General features: G+C 45.6%; 1 protein-coding gene across 2 annotated transcripts in view; it reads right to left on the bottom strand.

Moving 5' to 3' along the window:
• Positions 1 to 26,174, bottom strand: part of SFMBT2 (Scm like with four mbt domains 2) — a 192,331-nt gene that overhangs the window by 65,458 nt on the left and 100,699 nt on the right. For both annotated transcript variants that reach the window (XM_048836655.2, XM_048836656.2), the window contains exons 7-9: positions 23,711 to 23,808; positions 5,185 to 5,286; positions 3,223 to 3,370 (exon numbers count right to left, since the gene is read on the bottom strand). In XM_048836655.2, coding sequence (XP_048692612.2) covers positions 3,223 to 3,370; positions 5,185 to 5,286; positions 23,711 to 23,808 — 348 coding nt within the window. The remainder of the gene's footprint in view (positions 1 to 3,222; positions 3,371 to 5,184; positions 5,287 to 23,710; positions 23,809 to 26,174) is intronic.

The following is a 26,174-nucleotide window of genomic DNA, read 5'->3' as shown; positions in this document are numbered from 1 at the left end:
GAAGAGTTTGGGTGTGGGTGGGGGGCTCAGGCCTGGGGGCTGGGGTGCAGGAGGGGTTGAAGGCTTTGGGTGGCGCTTACCTTGAGGGGGCTCCCCCGGAAGCAGCAACATGTCCCTCCCTCAGCTCCTAGCTCCGCGTGCTGCCTCCACCCGCAGGCACCGCCCCTGCAGCTCCCATTGGCCACGGTTCCCGGCCAATGGTTGCTGCGGAGCTGGCAGCACGTGGAGCTAGGAGCTTAGGGAGGGACATGTTGCTGCTTCCGAGAAGCCAGGCAGGGAGCCTGCCAGCCCTGCCAATTCCATTACCCCAGCACCAGCGGGGGTCCCTGGCTGCTCCCACCCAAGCATCCTCAGCGCCCCTCAGACCACCCCCCCCAGCACTTGCGGTGCCCCCTCTGTGCACCCACCCTGTGAACCCGGGGCTGCCTCCCCACCCAGCACTCAGCCCCCCCCCCCAGGGCCTCCCCCCAAGAACCCATGGGCCCCCCCTGGGCCGCCCCCCCCCAGCACCCATAGGCCCCCCCCAAGCACCGCGGCACTCCCAAGATTTAGTCAGGGGTATAGTACAAGTCACGGACAGGTCACAGGCTGTGAATTTTTGTTTACTGCCCGTGACCTGTCCATGACTTTTACTAAAAATACCTGTGACTAAAACTTCGCCTTCGATATATTTCATCAGGTGCCTGTTCACACCATTGTTGTGTTTTGGAAACAACTAATTTCTGTAGCTCTCCACCCCTTTATATTTGTCCTGTTTGTTTCTCAAATGTTCAAGGCTGATCCTGTCCTGTTCAGAAAGGGCTAGAGAGACATGGACTCACGTAAGTTCCCCCAGTACTCTTTGCCAGTTTGGTTACATTTTTATTTCCCATATACTTTTTAAACCAGGGATTTAGAATAGCTCAGACCTCTGATTGCATTAGAGTGACAGACACAGCGTTTGTCAGATGAAAAGGCTTTCAACACCCAGCGTGTTAAGATGTATTTTGGGCACAGAGCCATTAAACACACCAGAAGTAATATGTTAATGTACTCTGTATGGATATCTCCCATCTTCCTCATGTCATTTCTTACACATCCCCTTCAGGATTCTTGATTCAACAGCCGCACCTAGCAGACGGGAGATTTTCGGTGTGCTAATTTAGCATGGTTTCCATGCATGTCTATTACTGGACTTTGATCAAGAGGATTTGTAATGATTCCTCAAGAACCTTCAGGAACCCAGATCACTGGAGGTGGTACTATACATCTATTTTCTCTTTAAACATTTCTGGCCCAGGTACAGAAACAAGTGCAGTAGTCACCAGAAGTGCAGCTATGCTGCTGGCATGCCAAAAAAATCTGGCATCAAATGCAGAAGTCAAGGCAACCTGAATCATAAAATTCTGTATCACAAGGCCTTTGTATCACCTTGAATTGAAAGCACGTGGTATGGAACTTATGAAGCAATGGCCACTATAGAGAGAAACGTATCGTCTATCGTCTTAGTTAATTAACAGGCCTGTATGAGATGGATTCTGAATAGATAGGTTACTTGGTCAAGAATGGGGTGGCTATGGGCAAATGCCAAGATTTATGAGCAGTGAAGCTGATAACTGTGGTGCAGTGGAATCAGGGGACCTGGGTTCTGGCACTGCCAGTGACCTAATATGAGTCCTTGGGCAAGTTACTTCACTGTTCTGTGCCTCAGTTTGCCTTATCTAATTAGACCATAGGCTCCTTGGGGGAAGGCTTGGCAACGTGTCTGTTCAGTGCTTATGATGCTAGGGTCCTGTAATACAAATGGAAAACTGGAGACAATGGTTTTGGCTCAGGCCCTATATGAAAGGGAATTAACTCAACCATTCTTTGAGGAAATAGTTTTCCTAACAAACATTTGCGAACACTTAAGCACGCACCTTGGTGTCAAGAAGTATTGAAATCAGTGCCAAGAGGCCACACTCGTTCCCCCTAGAGCTAGCAGAACAGAAGAGGATACATTCTGTCTGCAGATGTGAGTATACAGCTGCCACTGACTTCGGCGTGGGGTTCAGATTAAGCATATGCTGAAGGGTTTTTGTTGGATCTGTGCCCAGTACCTTGTATGGGTAAACCCACTAGAAGCAGAGTTTTAACCCCCTAACCCTGTTAGTGTGACAATGGAACAGCAGCTTACAGGCTAGCATGCAGCAGCCTTTTATTTCAAATTTAAATAAACCTCACACCCACCAGATGTTATGGTGAAAAAAAATTACAATTTTGTCTCAAGTGGTTTTTTGCGGCCACCAGAATATCAATTTTAGCAAAAAAAAAAAAAAAAAATTGCAGCATTATGGCTGATCTTGTACTGAAGTAGATGGACTTTGGAGTTTCAAAAATTACCCCCTTTCCAAGGTTTTCTAAAACTGGAACCATTTATCAGAGTTGAAGCAAAATGAAAAAGCTCCAATTGAAAGTTCTCAGATTTTGTTGCAAGTGTTTCTTTTGTCTTCCAATCCTCATTTTCCCACCAATGTATTGTGTGTTCTTGGGCAGATAACTTCTTTGTGCCGCAGTACCCCCACCCCCCGGACCTGCAGAATGGCCCCTTTTATATCCATGGACCACTCATTATCAATCTCCCTTAGCTACTTGCCATATTATCTGAGCACCTCACAATGTTAAATGTATCTTCACTACACCCGTGTTTGGCAGGGCAATGCTATTAGCCCCATTTTACAGATGGGGAATTAACGCACAGAGATGCTAAATGACCTGCCCAAGTCCAAACAGGAAATATGTGAGAGGGGCAAGATTTGAACCCCCAATTCAGCCTAACCACTGGACTATCCTTCCTCTCTGGATACAGTAATGAGGGGAGCATAATATGGCCTTCAATTTTCATACAGCACCGTGAAGGTGTTGAGTATTATAAAGATCCATGTTACAAGAATTCATTATATTCTGTGTTGTTTTAGCTGTGTCGGTCCCAGGACATTAGGCTTTTTAATCAACTTCAGTACAGCACATAATGCACGTCAATAAATAAAACCATTTATAGGACCAGCTCATCAGCTCCTCCAATTTACTCCAGCTGTGGATTTGGCCCATTTCATTTATTGTAATTTTTTCCAGACAATTAGCACTTCTATCTTCCAATATAAATTGGAATGTGATTTTTAAAGGCATCAAGAGAGCCAGTTTGTCTTTTGTTAGGGGTAAAACAATATCAAAATACCGACCATCAAAATGCATAATACAGACCCTTAGGAGGTGTGAGATTGACTCCGTTTTTAAGGCACCATTGTACTGGTAAGATCCCTAAGGAATCAGCATGGCAGAGCATTGAGATTTTGCTGGGTTCGGGTCTCAGGTCATCAATGGTCACTTGTAAATAATGATTGTTAAAAACCTGAAGGGAAGAAAACAGGCCACTGTTAATTTACGGTAAAGCACACCATATTGGGGTAAAACAACATATTTGGTTGTCAGCATAATTCTCCATAGCTTGATGTGCAGGTATCAGCCAGGAGGGTTCATTTATCAGCATAGACAGTCGAAATAGGCTCCTGAAACTCCATTGCAAGGGATGGAACTAGGAGTTGTATTGATCATGTCTGCAGTGTGGGTGAAACTCATCTGTAGGCAGAGAGCCAGCAAAGGCTATGCACCACTTTCTCTCCCACTCAAAAGAGGGTGAAAGCAGGATTCAAAGGGCTCGGGACTTCGTGCTGTCCTTTGGCACAGGGGTGAGTTCCAGCTGTTGTGTCACATCATAGTTACCAAGGGACACACTCAGCTTGAGCTGACATGCCTGGGACCTCACATGTGGGCAGAACCTGGCCTGAAGTGTGTTATCTGAAGCCTTGTGGCAATGACTTTTACCAGACCAGTTAAGAGGGATGATAACATACTTGCTAATGTTTCTGCACCATCTAAGAGTCTGGGGCTGCTCACCAACTGAATTTGCTAGAAACAAATCCTGGCTCATCCTGGGCTGGAGGTTGGAAGGGGCAAAGAGTCTCTTTCCCCTTCATGCGTGCCTGGGGCTTGATCCTGCATCCGCCAAAATCAATGGCACTGACTTAAAGGTGCAGGATTGGGCCCTGCCGCACACTGCCACTCGCTCTGCCTACGCAAAAGGAGTGAACTGGCTAAGGCAGTAGGAAGGAGGTGTGTCCAGCATGGTTGTGGGCGGGGCTTTTATATCGGTAGGAGAGAGAGGGTAGAACACTCATAAAGAAAGTGTAGTGAGTTCCCAAGCCAGCTCCTCTCAGCTGCTTACGCAGCACAGCTCACGTGCAGACAGGCAAGGTTTAGCTCTTCTTTAATTACCAGGCGGTGGTGGCCTTGTTGCCTGCTAGAAGGGCCATCAGCTAGATAGTGCAGACAGATGCTCAGCAGGCATGCCAGCTGTTTCTGGCATTGCACGGGTAGTGCAAATATTCTTAGCTACCAGCGTGGGCCTTGGAGAACCTCAATGGTGACACAACCTAACCAGAAAAGGCAATGCGGGTGTGAGGTGCCATTTTAACAGATCAGTCCCTGGTCAGTAATTTGGCCTGAAAAGCACCTGTTCACTGCTGACATACAAGGGACTGCAGAACGAATGGGCATGTCTGTTGTTCTGGGACTCTACGCAAGCATGAGGATGTGCTCCTTTTTCCAGGGTTAGAGGCGAGTGGATAAGGAAAGAGGTTTTAGCATGATTTAGGGGTGCAAGCCCCTACACCTCCCACTCCCTTTCCCTACGGAATGTGTATGTGACCACCAATGCTGTACCAGCTTTATTGGGCAGGAGGGAGAAAACATCCATACTCCCTGTCCCCGCCCTATCCTGCCCCCTCATCTGATGTGGTTGCCTTGATAGGCAGAATAGCTTCTGTATGGCCAGGGAAGGGCAAAGTGAGATGATGTTGCATGGGCAGCCCAGTCCCCTCTTCCTTGTGTGGGGGGAGAGATCTGCACACAGGGTCCCCCCAACGTGTAGGTCTAAGGGAGATATCACCCCATGCCAACTAACACAATAAAAATACATAGATGATCCATTAGGCGAAAGTAAGGTGAAGTGCAAGGATTTTTTTTAATGCACTTTTATTAGTCTGACCTCCAGCTAATGAAATTCCACTGGACAGTCATTTAAACAGGATTATTAACCATGGGTGGTTATTAACCTATAAGTTTGGGGCCAGCATGGTATTTTCAGTCCCACTTGCAAGAGCTCACCTTAGTCACTGATGCAGGACAGATATTAGAGGGTTCCCTCATGTCCACCGCCTCCAGCTTCATCCCCACTGTGAAGAAGTGACTCCTCAAATCAGCATGATCCTATGCATATATATGGGAAACAAGCAAACCTGCATATCAGCGATACCGGCCACAGACTCAGCATTTATGAGAACCAAGTGCCCCAGCATTTTATTTTACAAGAGGTACATTTGCCTGAAGTAATGAATCTGCCTGTATTGCCTAATTCATATGTTGCTCTGTGGCTTTGATTGCTTTCTCCGGGTGGACAGTTTTCCTAACAAAAGAAAGAAACCAAGTACAAACTTTTAAGGCAGACCAGAATAGGCAAGAGAATGAAAGGATCCCATACTAATGCTTGGATCCCATAAGATGGATATTCGAGGCCAAATCTTTCATTCCTTAAACAGCCACAGCTTCCACTGACGTCACCTGAAATTTCTCAGTGGATGTTGGCGGCTCATGATGGTGAGCAGCTAGATTCTCATTTTCACAAAGGTGCTTCTGTGCTGGCCTTGCAGCATAACAGGATCTTAAATGGGACAGAGATGGATAGAATGTCGCCTGTGCAGGGGTCCCCGCATCTGGTGTAAGGGATCTACGCCAGCCCTGTTCCTAGCCCCTCAGCCTGGGGGGCAGACTGGGCATTGTAACAGGGGAATGTGTCAGGCGTGTGGCCAGAGTGCACTGCCCTACAGCTATTCTCCATTTCCCAAGGCCCATGGGGGAGACGTGAAGGAGAGCAGCCCACAGGCTGCTCTAAACTTATACAACCGGCTAGGCAGGTTCCTATGTGACAAGAGAACACAGGAAGCACGAACACAACTTTGAAGAGACCTTAACCCATCCCCCACTCTGACCCTGACCAAACACAGGTAACTCAAAATTAGGCCCAGTGACCTTATTCAGGCTCTCTACAGTTGAGACAAGGGACAGTACTAGATGACAGCCATTTATTTTAAAAGCCAGGCAACGAGACCACACATTACTGCCTTAGGGCTATGTTAAGCCACACAAGGTGGGCACGAAGGGATCACACAGCAGTTGGGACACTCTGGCTGACTCAGCAAAACTGCCTGTGGTCATTAGTGCCCATCCAGCTCTGCTGGATGGTACAGAAGAGGGTAGGGGCCATGCCCCTGCCCCTTTGGCGAGCCTAGCTCTGGTGAAGGCATTCAGGGGATGCAGACCCCGGGATTGTGGCTGACCTCCGTGCAGCATCACAAGAGCTGGAGGGATGGATGGATCCTTGGTCCGGCCCTCAGCTTGAAGACCAGCACAGGAGTGGCAACAACCTGGCCCTACAGCCACACATGATTTCAACAAGGTTTCCCAAAAGTCACCACTCCAGCTGGCCCCCCTCAGCCAGACAGAATAGGCCATGGAGACAGAACAAGTCCTCAGATCCCGAAAGGCAGGCAGCAAGGTAGCACGTTTACAGGGCAGCGCGGGGAAGCCAGCCAGCACTATACCTGGTCTGTGCATAAGTAAAGGACTTCTGTCCCCAGGGCAGCGCCCTCCACAAACACTAAATCCACTAAGGGCCAGAGTCTACCAGTCTAACAGGAAGGATGGCGCCAGTGGTTACAGCTTTAGGCTGGGATTCGGAAGATCCACATTCAATTCCTTGCTCTGCCAAAGGCTTGCTACGTGATCATTGGCGGGGTCACCTAGTGTCTCTGTCCCCCATGAATAAAATGGAGATATTAGTCCGTCCCTACTTCACAGGAGTGGTGCAAGGTTTGTAAAGTCTGAGAAGTGATCAAATAACATTATCTTACTCAGGCTGAGCAGTACCTTACTCTGCAAGGAGAAGATTTCAGTGGAAAAAGAGACTATGTGAATATGGGTGGCTGAATCTGGACCTAAACAGACACCCTGATTTGCTGGCCTGTGCATGAACGATTGATGGAGAGGTTTTCCCAGCGACCTAGGGAATTAATTTGGGTGTTCAAATGCCTTAATTGGCTTTTAAACTCTCAACCTCAGACCCCAAACTGGGACGGTGCTAAACACTAATGTATCCTTTGCAAGGAGCAGGCAAGCCTTGTTCCCATGATTTAGACACCTATATCCTCAACAAAGGACATCACAAGTAGAAGCCCTAGGACCACATTGGATTAAGGATCACGTTTCAGTTTTATTAGCTCAAGAGTGATCTCCTTTCTGTGGTAAAATAGTATTTCCGAACCATCAGTCCATTAGCCAGTACATCTCCTGTGATAAGAGGTGTTGTTTCACTTTAAAAAAAATGTGCTGGACTCCAAATTGCATGGAGAAAACCTACTTCTATCTAATAGTACTTGGCAATGCCATTCCCTTCTACATTCACCGCTACAGGTTATATTCTTGTCTTAAAGTGGTTTTATATTGATTCAAAGTAGTATGTCATTTTTTCCCCCTAGAACTGTCTTTACTTACGGATTTAACAGTTTCTATTTTGGGGAACTTATGTTTCTAGTGACATTGAAAGAAGGGTTTTACAAGCTTCAGGAGAGACGGAGGAATCAGTGTTTTAATCTTGCTTTGCACTTCTATAGTACCTTTCATCAGAGGATCTCAAAGCACTCTAAAAAACATTAATGGATTTAGTCTCACTGCAGGGTAGATATTATTTTCTCCATTTTGCAGATAAGGAAACTGCCGAAGGCTAAATTAATTGCTTAAAGCTACACAGTAAATTAATGGCAGGGAAAGGAACAGAACTCAGGAGTTCTAGCCTCTGGCTGTATATTTTAACCATTAACAATAAAGCCTAGTGCTTATCTAGCGCTTTTCACCCATAGATCTCAAAGTGCTTTACAAAGGAGGACAGTATCTTTATCTCCATTTTACAGATGGGGAAACTGTGACACAGAGAGGCAGTGACTTGAGATGCTTACTCATGTTTGGTAGTTATCATCCCCTCTGGCAAGGGGCCAGTCCTGCTCAGTTCTAATAGCACAATCTAGCCCACAAAGAGGGTGACGTCCCATTTCTACCAGCCTTACAGTGAGCAATATTTTATTCTGGGATCAGCCCCATTGCTTCAATGGGATTGCTCATGGAGTAAGGCAACTACTTGACAAGAGTAAGGGTAGCAGAATCTGGCCCTGTGTAAATAGTGCCTACAGCGTATGATGGATGCTTCAGAAATGCATATCGTCATCACCACCAAAATCATCAGCTTTGCCACTGAATGTTTCAATTAGAGATGGGCGCGGTTGCAAAATTCAGACCCGAGTCCAGATCTAAATTTCAAAACCCCCAAAGTTTAGAAGCATTTGGACTGAGGATTTTGGTTTGGCCTGTTACAGACACAGGGTCCAGCCACGAAGTTCGTTTCTACGTTTTGAATGCCCCAACCATTTGCTTCAGAGTATATAGACAGGGATCATTTGCAAAATGTGCACTTGGGAACTAGGTTTGGACTGCAACACCTTCCCCCAGATCTGGGATATACAGCGTCGAAATATTTTGAAAGTCCAGATCCAGCAAAGCACTTAAGCATGTGCTTTACTTTGAATAAGTGAGTAGTCCCATTGATCTCAAAGGGGGTTGCTCATATGCTTAAAGTTAAATCCATGTTTAAGTATTTTGCTGATTGGGGCCTAAATACCTATATCCTATTGAGAATCATTTTTATCTGCATCCATTTCTGGAGTTGAGTTTTCTATAGCTAGTTTTTGTTGTTGCTTTCTTAAAGACAAAATTAATTCACCAGAAAGAACAACTCTGTAAAAGTCTAACGATACATAGCATAGTTTTGTTTCAACAGCACTTCGGATCTTATTTTGCAGCCCAGCACCTTAATGTCTGAGCACCTTAATGTCTCAGCATCTTCCATGTAAAATCAATACCAATAGTGAAGTCCCTAGTGGACTTCATGGAGTCTCTGGTATTTCTTTCTTTTTGGGGTCAAAACTCTACATACGGTAGAGGGTTTTTGGGGATGAAGCGGGGGCTGGGAGGGGGCTGATTTGTTTTGTTCAACAGTTGCATAGGGATTTGGGAGTAAAAAGGGGTGTCACTGTGGAATGTCATTCTGATGACATTTGCATCACCCCTAAAGCCAGTTAGACTCTGGATTCACCTGATCTCCCCTGGAAGTTTGTTACACAATAACAACATTTATGAAAAATGTCTTAAACCACACACTTTCACCACAACAATAGCAGGGTGGGGGGAAAGGAAGGATCCAAAACACAGTCCTCCAGTCCCAGTGCTCTGACTGCTTTGGGCCACCGGGAATTGGCTAGGCTATGGCATATGCTGCTCTTCAAAACTCCAATTAACTGACATAATTTCCAAGAACAGGTTTCACTGAAGTGAAAGGAAAGCTTTTAATTAGTATTAGTCTCAAACTGATACACTGCATAATGAACTGCTCTCTCATTCCTGTATTCACACTGCTACACAATGTGCCATGTTAAACAGAAAAAACAGGAAAAAAAAAAAAGGGACTCTCCTAGTCATTCCACAGTGTGTTCTCTCTCCTGGTTTATTTCCTTCTATAAGGAAGACCGAGTGTTTTAGGTACCTTTCTTATATTTAAATCCTCATTAGGAGCTCCTTGTTCCCCCAAAACGGATGCCCTCTGCAGTGGGAGTTTGGGATGTATGAAGAAAGGGCTCACTTCCTGGAAAGCAGTGGGGGCTAGCAGATCCGGCACTAAGCTACAGCTCGGGAGACTGGGTTTTAATTCCTGGCTCTGCTGGGTGACCTTGGGCAAGTGACTTCATGTCTCTGTTTCCTCTCCCGCCCTTTGTCTGGCTTCACCTTTGGAGTCTGCCCTGAGTGAGAGATGGCCCATCATTATGCTGTCCCAGGAGCACACCGGACACTACTGTGATGAAAGGTGGCAGAATCCGGCCCTTTATTATTATTTTACAAGGTTCAACAGCTGAGAATCCAAAGCACATGCTTGAGCTGAAGCGTGAGGGAAGCTGCCAGCAATCCGGGGGAGCAGATTCCCGTCTATTCCAGGTGACTACGGCTATCAGAACCTGGCCCAAGAAGGGGTGGGGGCGGAGATGTCTTTGGCCGTTTCCGACATTTTATTCCCCCCATTTATGTATGAGCCAGACTATGAACCTTTACTCCCACGGCAGAGCAATTGCTCACCCCACGGACTGTAATGGAGCTAGATAGATGAGGATTTGGCCCACCAAGTTATATGGCCTGTATATAGGGCTCAGAATGGAAACGTCCCCTCAGCGTTTACCACAGAAGAGGGGTGCAGCGGCGAGGTGGGGGTTGATGGGTGTGGAACTGCCAACCCACTAAGATGCTGCAAAATTCCTTCCCTCCAAGTGCAATTTCTCCTCAGCAGCCCGAGCCCAGAGAATTAACATGGTACAAGCAGGGCAGTAGCTCATTCAAAGGGGAATGATTTCTAACGTGAGCGATTACGGCCTACAACAGAGTTCCTGAGTTATGAATGGCAAATTACAGAACCTCTGCTGAATGAAAGAAAGCCCGTCACCTACAGTCTGAACCACCTCAGGAGTAGCCAGAGCTGTAATGAATCTCACAGCGAATCTCAAGAAGCAATTAAACTGAACCGCGTTCTCGCTGGCGTCTAGGGCGAGCACAGCAGATGCATTTGCAAATCTTCCAACGTGCTAAGACCCTGATCCTTTGCGTTGTTGGAAAGATGGCAGTCCAAAGCTACATTTGAGTAATCATTGTAACAGTGGGCTGCCCCTTACTCTGAAACACGCTATTGCAGCGCCTCTCAATGGAGGATCTCAGATTGCTTTGCAATCATTAGTTAACCAAGCCTCTCCTCGTTCATGTGCAGTATAATCCCTGGTTTACATGCCCATAGAGCTGCAGGATTCGACGCTGTGAGAGGTGAAGTGACCAGTCACCAGTCCCACACCAAGTCACTGACTGAATTGGGAACAGAACCCAGGAGTCCAAATGCCCCATCCCCTTCTTTAGGAATAAAGAAATTTGCTCCTGGGTGTCCCCACCTGTTCATTGTGGAGATAATCCTGGATCCAATCACTCACTCACTTTGAAAGTAGGGTTTATTACCCACACCCAGTTCGAATGCTGCAAGTACCTTTATAACAGGAGCCTAAATGATTTAGTGCCTAAGTGAGTTAGACTCCTAATGCCCATTGGAAGTCACTGTCCAACGGGAATTAGGCACTTAACCTGCTAAAGCTCTTTTGTAAATACTAAGTGCCTGACTCCCATTGGAAGCCAGTGACTTTCAATGGGTTTTAGAAGCCTAACTCACTTAGGCACTTTTGTAGATGCCTAAATACCTTTGGACATCTAGCCATTAGGCACTTGGGTGTCTAATTCTTGTTGAAAGATGTAAGCTCCTAAATCACATTTGGAAATGAGACTTAAGCACCTAAGCTACTTAGACATTTTTAAAATGTTACCCAAAGCCATATTTTGAGCTGGCTACTCTAGCTGCTCTCACAAATTTTGAGGAGTGCACCCATTTTGCGAATACACAACCACATTCAGAGTCCTTTCTGCTGCTGCCTGGATACAATGATAAACCACAGTTTGGCCCGGCATTTGGAATAATGGATGCAGACGTTTATACAGCAAGCTAGAGAGGAGCTCAAAATACAAAATTCAGATTCTGATTTCAAACACTCCCAAGCTCTGGGCTATCAGATCCAGGACTTTGATTCAGGGTCCAGCATGAAGATAGGGGCCAATTGCGGAAGTCAGAACTGGGTTTTGATATTGAACATTTCCAAAGTGACTGGATCCAGGGTGACCTCCACACTGAACAAAAATGAGTAAACGAATGATGAGCCTGATTCTTCTCTCCCTTCCGCCAGTTGCACTGGTATAAAACACTAAAGACTTTGCCTGTGTCCACACTTTATTGCTACAGGGGCACAGCGACAGCTGGACCAAAGTAACACTTTAGTGTAGCCACTCACTACAGCAATGGCAGGGGTTGTCGTTAATCCCCCTCCACGAGAGGCGGTACCTAGATCGACGGAAAAATTCTTCCTTCAACCTAGCGCTGTCTACACCAGGGGTAAGTTCAGCTTCACTACATCACTCAGGGGTGTGGCTTTTTCACACACCAGTGAAAGTTAGGTTGACCTAACTCTTTAGGCCTTCTATAAAACCTCACCCTGGTTTAGGCTGCTTGAAGGGAGGGGCAGAATTAGATCCCTATATTTTTTGATCACGGATTGTATTTTTTGTTCTTACTTTTCAATAATATGTTCCTCCCAACGTTTTTCTCGGTGCCCCTGGGAACTGGGTGTTTCCAATAATCTAATTTTAAACTAGGGTGACCAGATGTCTCAATTTTATAGGGACAGTCCCGATTTTGGGGTCTTTTTCTTATATAGGATCCTATTACCCCCCACACCCTCTGTCCCAATTTTTCACACTTGCTGTCTGGTCACCCTATTTTAAGCAGACAGTTCATAGAATCATAGAATATCAGGGTTGGAAGGGACCTCAGGAGGTCATCTAGTCCAACCCCCTGCTCAAAGCAGGACCAATCCCCAATTAAATCATCCCAGCCAGGGCTTTGTCAAGCCTCACCTTAAAAACTTCTAAGGAAGGAGATTCTACCACCTCCCTAGGTAACACATTCCAGTGTTTCACCACCCTCCTAGTGAAAAAGTTTTTCCTAATATCCAACCTAAACCTCCCCCACTGCACCTTGAGACCATTACTCCTTGTCCTGTCCTCTTCTACCACTGAGAACAGTCTAGAACCATCCTCTCTGGAACCACCTCTCAGGTAGTTGAAAGCAGCTATCAAATCCCCTCTCATTCTTCTCTTCTGCAGACTAAACAATCCCAGTTCCCTCAGCCTCTCCTCATAAGTCATGTGTTCCACACCCCTAATCATTTTTGTTGCCCTTCGCTGGACTCTCTCCAATTTATCCACATCCTTCTTGTAGTGTGGGGCCCAAAACTGGACACAGTACTCCAGATGAGGCCTCACCAATGTCAAATAGAGGGGGACGATCACGTCCCTCGATCTGCTCGCTATGCCCCTACTTATACATCCCAAAATGCCATTGGCCTTCTTGGCAACAAGGGCACACAGCTGACTCATATCCAGCTTCTCGTCCACTGTCACCCCTAGGTCCTTTTCCGCAGAACTGCTGCCTAGCCATTCGGTCCCTAGTCTGTAGCTGTGCATTGGGTTCTTCCGTCCTAAGTGCAGGACCCTGCACTTATGCTTATTGAACCTCATCAGATTTTTTTTGGCCCAATCCTCCAATTTGTCTAGGTCCCTCTGTATCCTATCCCTGCCCTCCAGCGTATCTACCACTCCTCCCAGTTTAGTATCATCCGCAAATTTGCTGAGAGTGCAATCCACACCATCCTCCAGATCATTTATGAAGATATTGAACAAAACCGGCCCCAGGACCGACCCCTGGGGCACTCCACTTGACACCGGCTGCCAACTAGACATGGAGCCATTGATCACTACCCGTTGAGCCCGACAATCTAGCCAACTTTCTACCCACCTTATAGTGCATTCATCCAGCCCATACTTCTTTAACTTGCTGACAAGAATACTGTGGGAGACCATGTCAAAAGCTTTGCTAAAGTCAAGAAACAATACATCCACTGCTTTCCCTTCATTCACAGAACCAGTAATCTCATCATAGAAGGTGATTAGATTAGTCAGGCATGACCTTCCCTTGGTGAATCCATGCTGACTGTTCCTGATCACTTTCCTCTCATGTAAGTGCTCCAGGATTGATTCCTTGAGTTCATGTGTGATGTTCAGTTAAGAACAGAAGGAGTCATGATAAGAAGGATCTCTAAGCTGTCTCCACAGGAATCATGCCTTTCTTTTTAATTGACAAAAAAGAGCCCTCCCAAATGCAGACCTCTGCTTTATTTCCACATGAATTGGGCTTGTTTGCAATTCAACGTCCTTTTCTAAATGTGGAGAGATTTCCGCGTGGACACACACAGGGGAAAAGAGACAGCAGAAACTGGGGCTTGCTGATTTGACAGGCAGTGCTGGGAAGAAACTAAAATTTAGTGTGGGAGGGAGAAATTATTTGAGATATTATGAACCCCCTCCCCAGCAGAAGTAACTGTTAAACTGTCTGAACCCAATTCTGCCCTCTGATGTGTGACTCAAAATCCGTGGAACCTTATGGCTACATCTGAGGGCCAAATTTAGTCTTCGGTATTTTAGGCCTCCCCTGTTCAATAAAAAAATAGTTACCATAGAAACAGCCACATTGCAGAGTAGCCATTCTAACTCTTAAATACAGAACACCTTTGCTTTATCCCTCTGCCTGATGCAGATGGCATAAAATGCATCCAGGCAAATATTCCCTCACTCCCAGGTTCTAGGATTCTTCTGGATGGTGGAAACGTAGAAAGCAGAGCAAGAGTTAAAAAGACACTCACCTACGTACATGTTACTGCCTTCAAGCAAAAGTAGAGGGTTAGGAACCTCCAGCCAACCCAATCTCTTTGCAGCCATTCACTAATGAATCCTCGCTATGTAATATGTATTATCCCCACTTTACAGATGGGAAAGTTGAGATGCACAGAAATTCCTGCCAAATTTTTCTAACTAGAGTGTCTAAAATGAGGCCCCCAAATCCATATTTAGGTATCTGGACTTTTAAGTAGCTGGACTTTTAAAATGTACTGAGCACTCACAGCGACTCATTTGAGCCAATTCTCCCCTCACCTCTAAAGGTGTAAATCAGGAGTAACTCTGCTGAAGTTAATGGGATACAGCAGAGTAAGTAAGGTCAGAAGAGGCCCACTAATGTCAATGGGAGCTGTGGGTGTTCAGCATCATTAGCAATCTAGTCCCTTATTTAGATGACTACATCCATAGTTAAGGGACAGATTCTGCTCTCATTTATCTCATAAATCAGAGTAATTCCACCAAAGTCAATAGCTTTACTCCAAATTTACACCACTGTAACTGAGAGAAGAATCTGGTTCTAGGTGCACACTGTTAAACATCCCAGTCAGAAAACATGTGCACTAGTGACATGGCCAAAGACATACAGCAAGTCAGCGTCAGAGACTGAACGCTGGCATTTCCCCGGGCCCAGTTCTATCAGCAGTACATTAGGCCACTCCACCTCATTAACCTCTGGCTGGCTGAGCCACCACTGATGTTCATTAGTAAAAGAAAAGGGTGTGTGTTAAAAAGCAAAGCCGGGGGAGGGTGGGATGGACTATATGTGCAGTCATCATGCAGAATCTCACTCCAAGTCAGGAAGTTATGTTCTGCCATACATGAATTCCCTCCAGAATTTCACTTGTATTTTTCTTCATTGCTTACCCTGGACTGTTGTGTGGCGCTGCTGTACAAAGCCACAGGGCACCCCAGAGGTGGCTGCATTTTATCTGTCTAGGTACTTACATGGCTCTCATCCCCACGGCATCTGGGTGCCTCACAAATATTAATGCACTTAGGTAGGGACGTGTTATTATCCCTATCTGTAAGAACTGAGCCATAGAGAGGTTAAGAGACTTGTCCAAGGTTCCACAAGAAGCCTACAGCAGATGCAGGAACTGAAATCCAAATCTCTTGAGTCACAGTCCAGTGCCTTAGCTACAAAGCCAACCTTGCTCCTGGAAGGGGTGAAGGGTTGTAAGTTGATAAGGCACTTTAAGATAGTGTGATTAGCCATATTTAGGGCCCTACAAAATTCATGGCCATCTGGTCTTGTGTGTGCTTTTACCCTATACTATACAGATTTCACGGAGGAGACCAGTGTTTCTCAAATTGGGGGTCCTGACCCAAAAGGAAGTTGCAGAGGGGTCGTAAGGTTATTTTAGGGGGGTCACGGTATTGCCACCTTACTTCTGCACTGCTGCCTTCAGAGCTGGGCAGCCAGAGAGCGGCAGCTGTTGGCCGGGCGCCCGGCTCTGAAGGCAGCGCCCTGCCAGCATTTGCACAGAAGTAAGGGTGAAAATGCCGTACCCTGCCACCCTTACCTCTGAGCTGCGGCCTTCAGAGCTGGGCAGCTGGAGAGCAGCAGCCGCTGACTGAGAGCCCAGCTCTGCAGGCAGCAGCGCAGAAGTCAGGGTGGCAACACCAAACCCGGCCATCCTTACTTCTGCGCTGCTGGCGGTGGCTCTGCCTTCAGAGCTGGGCTCCCGGCCAGAGCCGCCGCTCTCCAGCCGCCCAGCTCTGAAGGCAGAGCCACCGCCAGCAGCCGCGCAGAAGTAAGGGTCGCCGTACCGCAATCCCCCCCGACAATAATCTTGCGACCTCCCCCCCACAAGTCCTTTTGGTAATTTTACAATTACAACACCGTGAAATTTCAGATTTAAATCGCTGAAATCATGAAATCTACCTTTTTAAAAATCCCATGGCCGTGAAATTGACCAAAATGGACCGTGAATTTGGTAAGGCCCTAGCCATATTACATACAAAGGTAACGAGATTTAAGGAGCTGAGACAGAAGCGGATCAAATGTAAGGGATTAGCAGGGTGAGTCTATGCACAGCGTCTAGCAGCCATGCAAATAGCAGTCAGAAAGTTAAGGATCCCACCAGAAGGCTGATGAGAGTTATGGATGCGAAGGAACAGATGGAGTATAAAAACCCTGGCAGGCTGCAGCAAAATGGCGACGAGCAGGTTATTAAAGCACAGCATGCATCGCAAACGCCAGCCACGCAATCAGCGCTCGGGGAGCAGGGAAATGCTTACATGCAAGTTCGGCTTCCAAGTTAAACCAAAGCACGTCCGCTTTAACCAGCGGCAGCAACACATGCCGTGCTATTATGGGAGTCTGAGAAGGAAAAACCTATTAAGGTCATCTAGTCCATCCCCTGCTTCCATCCAGGATTGTCCCCCTCCAGACCCTAAGCTGGGTCTTGCTTACTTTTCAACTTCTCAAGAAGAGCTGGTCAAAAAACCAAATTGAAATTATCATGAAAAATATTGGGATAATTTTGCACCTTTTTTGGAAGAAAAACGCCATAAAACTGGGGGAGGGGGAAGGGGGGGTTAAAAATAATATTCCCCCACTTTAAAAACATTTAAATTCTAACTAAAGGTGTCACTGAAATCCCAGATTTTGAATTTTTTCACCCAGCTCTCATCATAAGGGGTGGTGCTTCCACTCCTGGCCTTAGGAGAATCCTAAATGATCCTTTCTTAAAAGTTCATCCCATTACCCAAGGTATTGATTATTACCATGGCTGGGACAGTGGTAGCGTCCGAAGACCACAGTCAGAATCAGGGACCCACTGTGCTAGATGCCGCACAAACACATAGAAGCGGTGGTACCTGCCCCAGAGAACTGCCAATCTAACATGGAGCAAGTGAGTGTAACCAACCATTGGAAGGTATGGGGATAGAAGCCCAAAGGGAGCAGGAATAAGATCATCCAGTTACTGTGGTCCAGCTATGGGTATAATTTGATGAATCCAAATCATTTAAAAGTTTTAAATAAATTAATTCCAGCAGCCTGCTCCAACCTAAATAATCTCTCTCTCTCCTCCTGTTTAAATGCTTCTAGTACTTTGCATCTGATGCTCATCCATCGTTTTATCCAAACTATACAGATTGGATGTGATTTTTAAAAGGGGCTTCATTTTTAGCACTCAAAAATTCATAGATTTTAAGGCCAGAAGGGACCGTACCTTTATGATCAACTAGCCTGACTTCCTGCATAACACAGATGGTAGAATTTCACCCAGTAATTCCTGCATTAAAGCCAGTAACTTCCAGTTGAGCTAATGCATCTCCTTTTAAAATATATCCGGTCTTGATAAAAAGGGGGCAGATCCTACATTGGTATAAACTGTACACCAGCAGGGAGGGATCTGCCCCAAAGACTTCAAGTGATGGAGAACCCAACATATCCCTCGGCAAAACATTTCAGTGGCTAATTCGCATCACTGTTAGTAACGTTTCAGAGGAACAGCCGTGTTAGTCTGTATTCGCAAAAAGAAAAGGAGTACTTGTGGCACCTTAGAGACTAACCAATTTATTTGAGCATGAGCTTTCGTGAGCTACAGCTCACTTCATCAGATGTTTACCGTGGAAACTGCAGCAGACTTTATATACACACAGAGAATGTATGGGAAAACAATGAGACGATACTGCTCAGCATGACAGTCACCGGTCTCTGCAGTCTAACTGTAGATGACATACCAAAGACAACAACCCAAGTTAAAAGCAAAGTGGCCAAGTCCCTGTCTATGCTTGATCTCACTAAACACACTGCCTGTAAAAACTGTAGGGTGGCTTTTCAAAGATACCCAAGAGATTTAGGAGCACGAGCCTTGCACTCAAGCTAGTTTTGGGTAATTCACACAGGCAATTTTGAAAATCCCATCCTTCTTTGACATTTTCATCTGTTTCGGGGGTGTTGGTTTTCTAAAGGATCAGTATATTTTCCTACAGTAAAAAGAGGAACGTACTGTAGTGAAAACGTTATTAAAACTTTTTTTGCAAAATATTTCTTCATACAGCCTGTTCTAGGCTTGGCTTGCCAAGCACTACGTTTAGTAGTAAAATACTCAGAATATTCCCTGGCAGTTATATCCGTTTCCTCCCAAAGGATCCCATAGCATTTTACAAACCATACGCAACATCTGTGCCAAATGACAGTACAAGACGCATGTAAAACATCACCAGATAGGAAAGGGTAATATTTTGCACCCTATTTGTAGTAGAGAAGCAGTGTTTCCTAGTGGATAAAACACTGCATAGGGGCGCTGGGACCAAGCTGCCCGCCCGGTGCTCCAGGGCTGGGAGACCTCTGGCGCCCTGGGGCTGGGGGGCCAGCAGCCACCGTGGGGGTGCTCTGGGCTCCAGCAGGCGAGGTGGGAGTGGAAGGGGAGGGGCAGAGGGGGAGGAGCCGAGGCTAGCCTCCTCCAACGAGTCGTTTACCCACATGTGCACAACGGAAACTGAAAAAGTAATTTAGACCCCAACCCTGCAAAGCACTTAAGCATATCCTTAACTTTATGCATTGACTTCAACTGGATTACCCGTGTGCTTAAAGTTAAAGACATGCTTAAGTGCTTTGCTGGATCAGAGTTGATGGAATATAATTACCCAAACCGCAATTTACCAAGTACACCAGAGCAGTCACTTCCACTTTTGCAGAAATGCCCCCGGATCTTTAACAATTGCAAGATCTCTATTTTACAGCTCATTTAACAGCTGACAGCTATAGCACCACGGAGCCCTGTTGCACCGTGGGGAGGAATTAGTTCTCCTCCGACTTTCAGTGAAGAATGACACCTTCCGGATCACCACCACCACATTTTTGAGTATCTAAGGTTTTCCTTGGAGGTCTCTTATCTAAGGAGCAGCCAAGTCAGACACTGCTTAGCTCACAGGAGCAGATGCACACATCATCAGCTGGGGCAGCTGCAGGCTTTTTTTAGTTCATGCCCAAGTCCTCACCAGCGGCAGGACATTCTCAAACCACGCAAACTCTGCGGTCTTATTGCTTAATTAAAAGATTCTTGTACCAGACATTTAGACAATGGGCCTGATCCTCCTCATCCTTACGCTGGTGTAAATCAAGAGTAACGCCAGCGTAAAAGCAATGTAGGAGAGGAGGATCAGGCTTGGTGTGTTTTGAATGAAGGAGTTCTGGACCTATTGGCTGAGTAAATGAAACGCAAGCTTTTGTCAGCCAGATTCATCTTGTCCTCATGCCCAGGTGTTATGAAATCCCAGCTCCACTGACCTGAATGGAAAAACTCCCCATTGATTTCAGAGGGGCCAGGATTTCAGACATTATTTTAAAATAATAGTAATAAAATAAAACCAAAGGAAAATAATAGAAAAGAAAGAATGAAGATAGGCTTCAAAATACTGCTCCTGCTGAAATCAATGGGAGTTCTGCAATTGACTCTCACAGAAGCAGAAATGGACCCACATCAGAACCTTAGGCCAGATCATCAGCTAGTCATCAGTGGAGTAACTTCACTGACTTAAGTGACTTCAACAGAGCTACTCTGACCTGGCCCCTTACAATCAAATGTTGCCTCTTCTCACCCCCAGTTTTGGAGACTGACATAAAATGAGACCCAGACATGAGTCTCTCTGGTTTTGCAAAGCAGATGTCTGACTGACGGTGGCATTTTCAAAGAAAAACAAAAACCACCCTGTGCTTCACTTATTTGCAACTGAAACGAGAAATGGGCCTGGAGCAGAAATATTTATCCAACCCCCGCACCACTGATGCCCAGAATCAGGGGCTTAGAGAAGACAGGGCTGACCTACACCTTACCCTGGGTTTGGTTTGACGAAACAAAACGCACCTGTGGTTTTTGCCCTTCTTTGTGTTCAGTCCCAAAGCAATGCTCATCTTAGTCAATTCACTGTGCTTTGCATTGCTCTGCATCCCAGCAATCTCCCACCACAAGGCACCTCAAAAGTGGGACTTACTGAATCTAAAAACACAGTCCTGATGCCATAATGAAAGTAAGCAGACATAAGTTTGTATGCTGAGAAGAGAGGATCCAACAGCCAGATGGAGTAAATTCAATAAAGTTTTTTTTGTGCCTTGCCAGGAATATTCTGCACTCTTTCATACATGGAATATGATCAGGAATAGAAATTAAGTATCAGCATCACATCTTTGTGGTCTAACCCTAGCACCACCATGTTTTGACCTTCAAACAGTTAAATGAAACAAAAAGTGTATAGTCAGAACCGTTAGTAATATTGGCACAGTGACTGGACATCACCTTTGTGCAGACAGGCAACGTGAGGCCTATGCACCCCTGAAGTCCTGGTTATAGTCTCAAAATAGGGCATAAATGGGACTTCAATGAGCACTGGTGTTGTATTAGCCATCGGCCAGATGTGGATTTCACCCAAAGAGTTTTGAATAAAATTGTTCTAATTATAGTGCTTCTTACTTGGACCACAGAGCCCTGAACCCTTCCTGGGGAGTTGGCTGCAGCTGTCTCTGGAAAGTGAAAATAAAGGATGGGAGATTGAGCAGGCGGTGTGGTCTAGTGGGTAGAGCCTTGGACTCACAAGAGCTGGCTTCTATTCCTGGCTCTGTCACTGGCCTGCTGTGACATCTTTGGCAAGTCACATCCCCTCTCACTGCCTCAGTCTCTGATCTGTAAAATGGGGATAATTATACTGTGCTCCTTTGTAAAGTACCTGGAGATCTACCGATGAAAAGTGCTATATAAGAACTAGGTGTTATTGTCAGCAGAAAAGCACAAAGTGGCTGTCTTTCCTAGCAAATAAATAAAATATAAACCAGGGATTCCTTAAAGGGCACAGAATTATAGAAATGAAGACTGGAAGGGACCTTAACAGGTCATCTAGTCCAGCCCTCTGCGCTGAGGCAGGACAAAGTAAACCTAGATCATCCCTGACAGGTGTTTGTCCAACTTGTTTTTAAAAACCTCCAGTAATGGGGATTCCACAACCTCTCTGGGAAGCTTATTCCAGTCCTTAACTACCCTTATATGTAGAAAGTTCTTCCTAACATCACCAACAGAGTAAAAGTCATCCCAGTGCAAGGGGCAGGCGCCACCCATCTTTAATTGCTTAGCACCCATGTAACCCCTATTTTGGGGACGCAGTAGGATGTGAGTGGTGCACTGGTCTTGTACTGACTCGCTGCACAGTGGTGAATTTCACCCCCACAGAGAGTAATGACGAAACCTATATTTAAAATGTTGGCGAATAGGAGAGGGGGAAGCAGGGGAATATGCAATGATGAAGGAAGGGATGCAGCAGATTTGCTAGGAGATGCAGTGCACAGCTGCTAACAGGCTCCATGAGACAGTCTGACAAAATTCACTCAAACCAGTATGTTATCAGCCGAAGGAAGGCAAAATGAGGAGAGAGGGACTGGGTGGTCATGGCACAGATATGGCAGTACGACCATCTGGACTCTCTAGCCTATAACTTTCAGGCCTTCTGATTGCACCTATCACCAGCATACCTCTTCCACAGACTTAGAACAGCATTTTATCTCTATGTTCCAATCCTTCTAGCTGAGCAATGGAACTAACAATGCTTCCCTCAGTGTTTGTGACGTACCTTTTGGTCTTCAGATGGAAGATACTCTTGAAATCCAGAGTATTACAATAATGGCACTAGTGGCACCAGTTTAGATCACCAAAAAAATTAATGCTGACTCAAGAGAGGGTGAGCACAAAATATTCTTTGCACGACATGTATGGCCGGCTACTAATCGCCCCTGCATGGTCTGATCTCGCTCTCATTAAAATCAATGGGATTTCTCCATTGACTTCTCTGGGAGCCGGATTGAACCTGGAATGTGCAATTTAGAATCATAGAATATCAGGGTTGGAAGGGATCTCAGGAGGTCATCTAGTCCAACCCCCTGCTCAAAGCAGGACCAATCCCCAACTAATCATCCCAGCCAGGGCTTTGTCAAGCCGGGCATTAACCTCTAAGGATGGAGATTCCACTACCTCCCTAAGGAACCCATCCCGCCTAGTGAAATAGTGTTTCCTAATATCCAACCTAGACCTCCCCCACTGCACCTTGAGACCATTGCTGCTTGGGATAAACACAATAGAAGAACAAAGTTTCTGAAAGGATTTTACCAACAGTAGGGTGAAACCTACCCCAGTGCAGAGGGCCAATACAAGGACTTTGAACCCCTGGTCGTACCGTGAGCCCTACTGGTCAACCCAACTAAAACATGATATTGCAGAACTGGAAGGAGTTCAGAGACAAGTGACAAGAATGATCCTAGGTTCCTGTGAAGAGAGGCTGACAGACTGGGACAGTTCGCCCAGACAATGGATAAGAGGGGACATGGTAAAATTATACACAGTTATGAATGGTCTAGAGAAGGTAGACGGGGCGCTTCTGTTCTCCCTGTCTCATTACACAACAAGAATGGGATCTTCTATTAAAGTAAAAGGTGGGAAATTCAAAACTGATAAAAACTGGAACTCACTGCCACAGGAAGTACCTGAGGCCAGGGATTTAAGAGACTGGATATTTATATGGCAAAATCAAGACTATCCAGAGTCATCATAATCACTGACAACAAAATTTTTGTAAGGGATTTTAAATCTTGTGCTTTGGGGCTGAAACCAATCTCTGACTATTGTAGACCAAGATGAGATAAGTGGGGGTGGGGGACAGACTGCAGGGTTCCTCCACCTTCCTTTGGTGCTGGAGACCGGATACTGGACTAGATGGACCTTGGGTCTGATCCAGTCTGGCAATTCCTATGTTCTTAAATCCCACTTAAACCCTACTTTGAAGACAGAAGTGGAACATAAGTGTTGTCTTTTGCACAGGCCTTACATAGCAACGTGCTTTAAAAAATGATGTGGGAGAAAACAATGCCAAGCACGCCCTACTCCTATAATAATTTTTGACTGGAAGGAGTCAATTTTCCAAATGGAAAATCTGCAGAACAACAAAACCCTTTTATTTCAGCTTATGCAACAATCTCACGTGTGACTTTTTTGCAGCATGACCTACTAGAGCATCGCTCTCCTAGCAGAGTTAAACATAAGATGCTATTCACTCCCTGATGTATTTATTCATTGGTGGCTCTGTAATTAAAGAATAAATGGATCTCTTTTACCTTGAATACTTCCATTGGAAGAGGAAATTTTGCTGCATCATTAAGGGATTTTTCCAGAGCGCATTTCCACTCAGATATATTCTTCAGAGAATAGATTTCTAAAACAACAACAAAAAAAATCACATAATTGTTTAAGGATCAAACACTCCTGTAGCATGTTAATCTCATACACCATGTAATGGTACAATCCCAGTAAAACCAACAATGCAGTGTGTACCCCGTACGATGTAGTTCTGATAAAACCAGCAAAGAAGAATGACTCCATTAACACACAGAGCCAGGGAGTAACATACTTTATTTCCTGAAGAAAAACAAACCAAAGCAAGAAAATGAACATTTTTCAGGTTTTTGTCAAAAAGCCAAAACTTGAATTTTGTTTTTGAAAACCAAAACTGAACTTGTTTTATGTTTGGCTGCCAAAAACTGATATTTTTGCTGTTTGGGGTTTACAACCAAAAGCTGAAACATTTGGACAAAAAAATGGGAAATGTTCTCATAAACACTGCCATCATTGTTAGTTGAAAAAGCACTTTTTGTTTAAAACAAAACAAAACAATAAAAATTTGCAACCAGCTCTGTACATAAACATACTTGTCAATATAACAATCAGAGTACAAGAGCAACCCAACAAATAGTATTCACAACTGAAGTACAGTCATTCTACAGCGGCTTCTTTAAATAGATTTAATATCATTAGTTATATTACCAAATCCTTTAGTGATTCATTCCAGTAAAATGCCTATGAATCATCTACTGTAGGGACAATACAGTGATGGAGAATTTTATATAGGCTGTACTTCTGTTCTAGGAAACATATTGTGAACCAGCACACAAGTTATTGCAGAACATTCATCTCAAGCTCTTAAAGCTACGAGATAGACAGATAGAGTGCAACAATTATTAAAATGGAAATGACCAGAATAGGCCTGAATCCAGATAGGGAATAAACAGAGTGCAATTCCAGTGGTGTCAGTCTAGTTTTTACACCAGTGCCGTATTTGGCTCAATTTTCATTTGAAATTCTGTGCTTATAACAGCCGCAAAGATTTACGGCAGCATCTTACAATTCTGAAGCAGAGAAGAAAAAAAAAAAGAAGGAATTGGCAAGCACAGTTTTCACCTAGCATTGAAGCTACAAGGGAATGTTATGCTCTGATCTCAGCAGATTTAAGACCTTATCAAAACAGGATTTGCAGAAATCACTCACTGGAAGTGGATGTATTTATACATCCACTATATCAAACTATCCAACTTCAGACAGACATCAAGGGTATGCATATGAATTTAAGTGCACTTAGAGGGACATAACCCTTTAGGGCTATATTTTTAATTCCTTGCCTGTCTGGATTTCCGTGAGAAACCACATTTTGATCCTCTGTTTAGAGTACAGATTGCGGCCGGAGTCCTCTGTACCAAGAGCACTTTTTAAGTGATTGTTACTCGGTGCGCCTGTTATGGCAGGTGTTCCTTTCCTTTCGGAAGCACAGCTCACTCTCGGGTGCGTTAATAAAATGACCCAGTCCTACCGCCTAGCATGAACAGCCCCGTTGCCAAGGGGAATGCTCACATAGGTAAGATATATTCACACACACAGGATTCAGTCAAGCAAGGGGCAATGTGCTGTCTCAGACAGCCACAATCTGCCTCCAGGTCTCACCCTGCTCCAAGCCTATCCCTGGTGCAGCGTACTTCCCTGGAAGAGCTGGTACACTGAGGGGGGTGAAGCCATGGCTCTGCCCACTCCCTGCCCCATTCCACCCACTCATGAGTAGGTAGGGCTGGGAGAATACACAGCAGCCCCACACAGGCTGCTTCCTGGTCTGCTGGTAGCATCCTGCCTGGGCTGTGATTCTGGCCTGCCCCTAGGTCATGCTGTGCAAAGAATAGAGAGTCTCCTTTAGTCTCTCCCCTGCACTCGATTCCCAGCACATGAGAGGCAGCTGACACCTTTCAGGAACAGCCCCTTGAAGATTCGGGGCTGGATCATGGTCAGCCCCAGGAAGATACGCCATGTGCAGGAGAGAGACTTAGAGCCTCTTGCCTCTTGTGGTGCAGCATCACTGAACCTCGGGGCCTTCAGCCCTTCCCCACCCACCCACTGAGGCAGAGCCAGCGGGGAACGAATGCTTCTCTGAAACGGAGTTGCTGGGAGAGTGCAAGGACGCCAAGGGGTCTGGGCTCTGGTCTGGGGGGTGTTTGTGAAAAGGAAGGCTCTCTGGGCTTCTCCCTGCTTGGTCACTGTCCGGCCACCCCCCTCCGTTATTCTTTCCCAGCCATCTCATTTTATTTTCTGTTTGTTAAGCTCAGGCTAAGATGATTCTCCCTGCCCCTCCTCCAACTGATCTGCGAAAGACAGCTGCCAGCTCACTACCCAATTCAGCAGCCTCTGGCCCAGGGAAGTGGGAGATTTCCCACTTGGCATAGGGATCAGCCTTCCCTACGGCCAGCAGCCACTGAGCGCTGA

Source organism: Caretta caretta, chromosome 1 (genome assembly GCF_965140235.1).
Source record: "Caretta caretta isolate rCarCar2 chromosome 1, rCarCar1.hap1, whole genome shotgun sequence".
NCBI lineage: Eukaryota > Metazoa > Chordata > Testudines > Cheloniidae > Caretta > Caretta caretta.
This window is presented reverse-complemented; position numbering and strand designations above follow the sequence as displayed.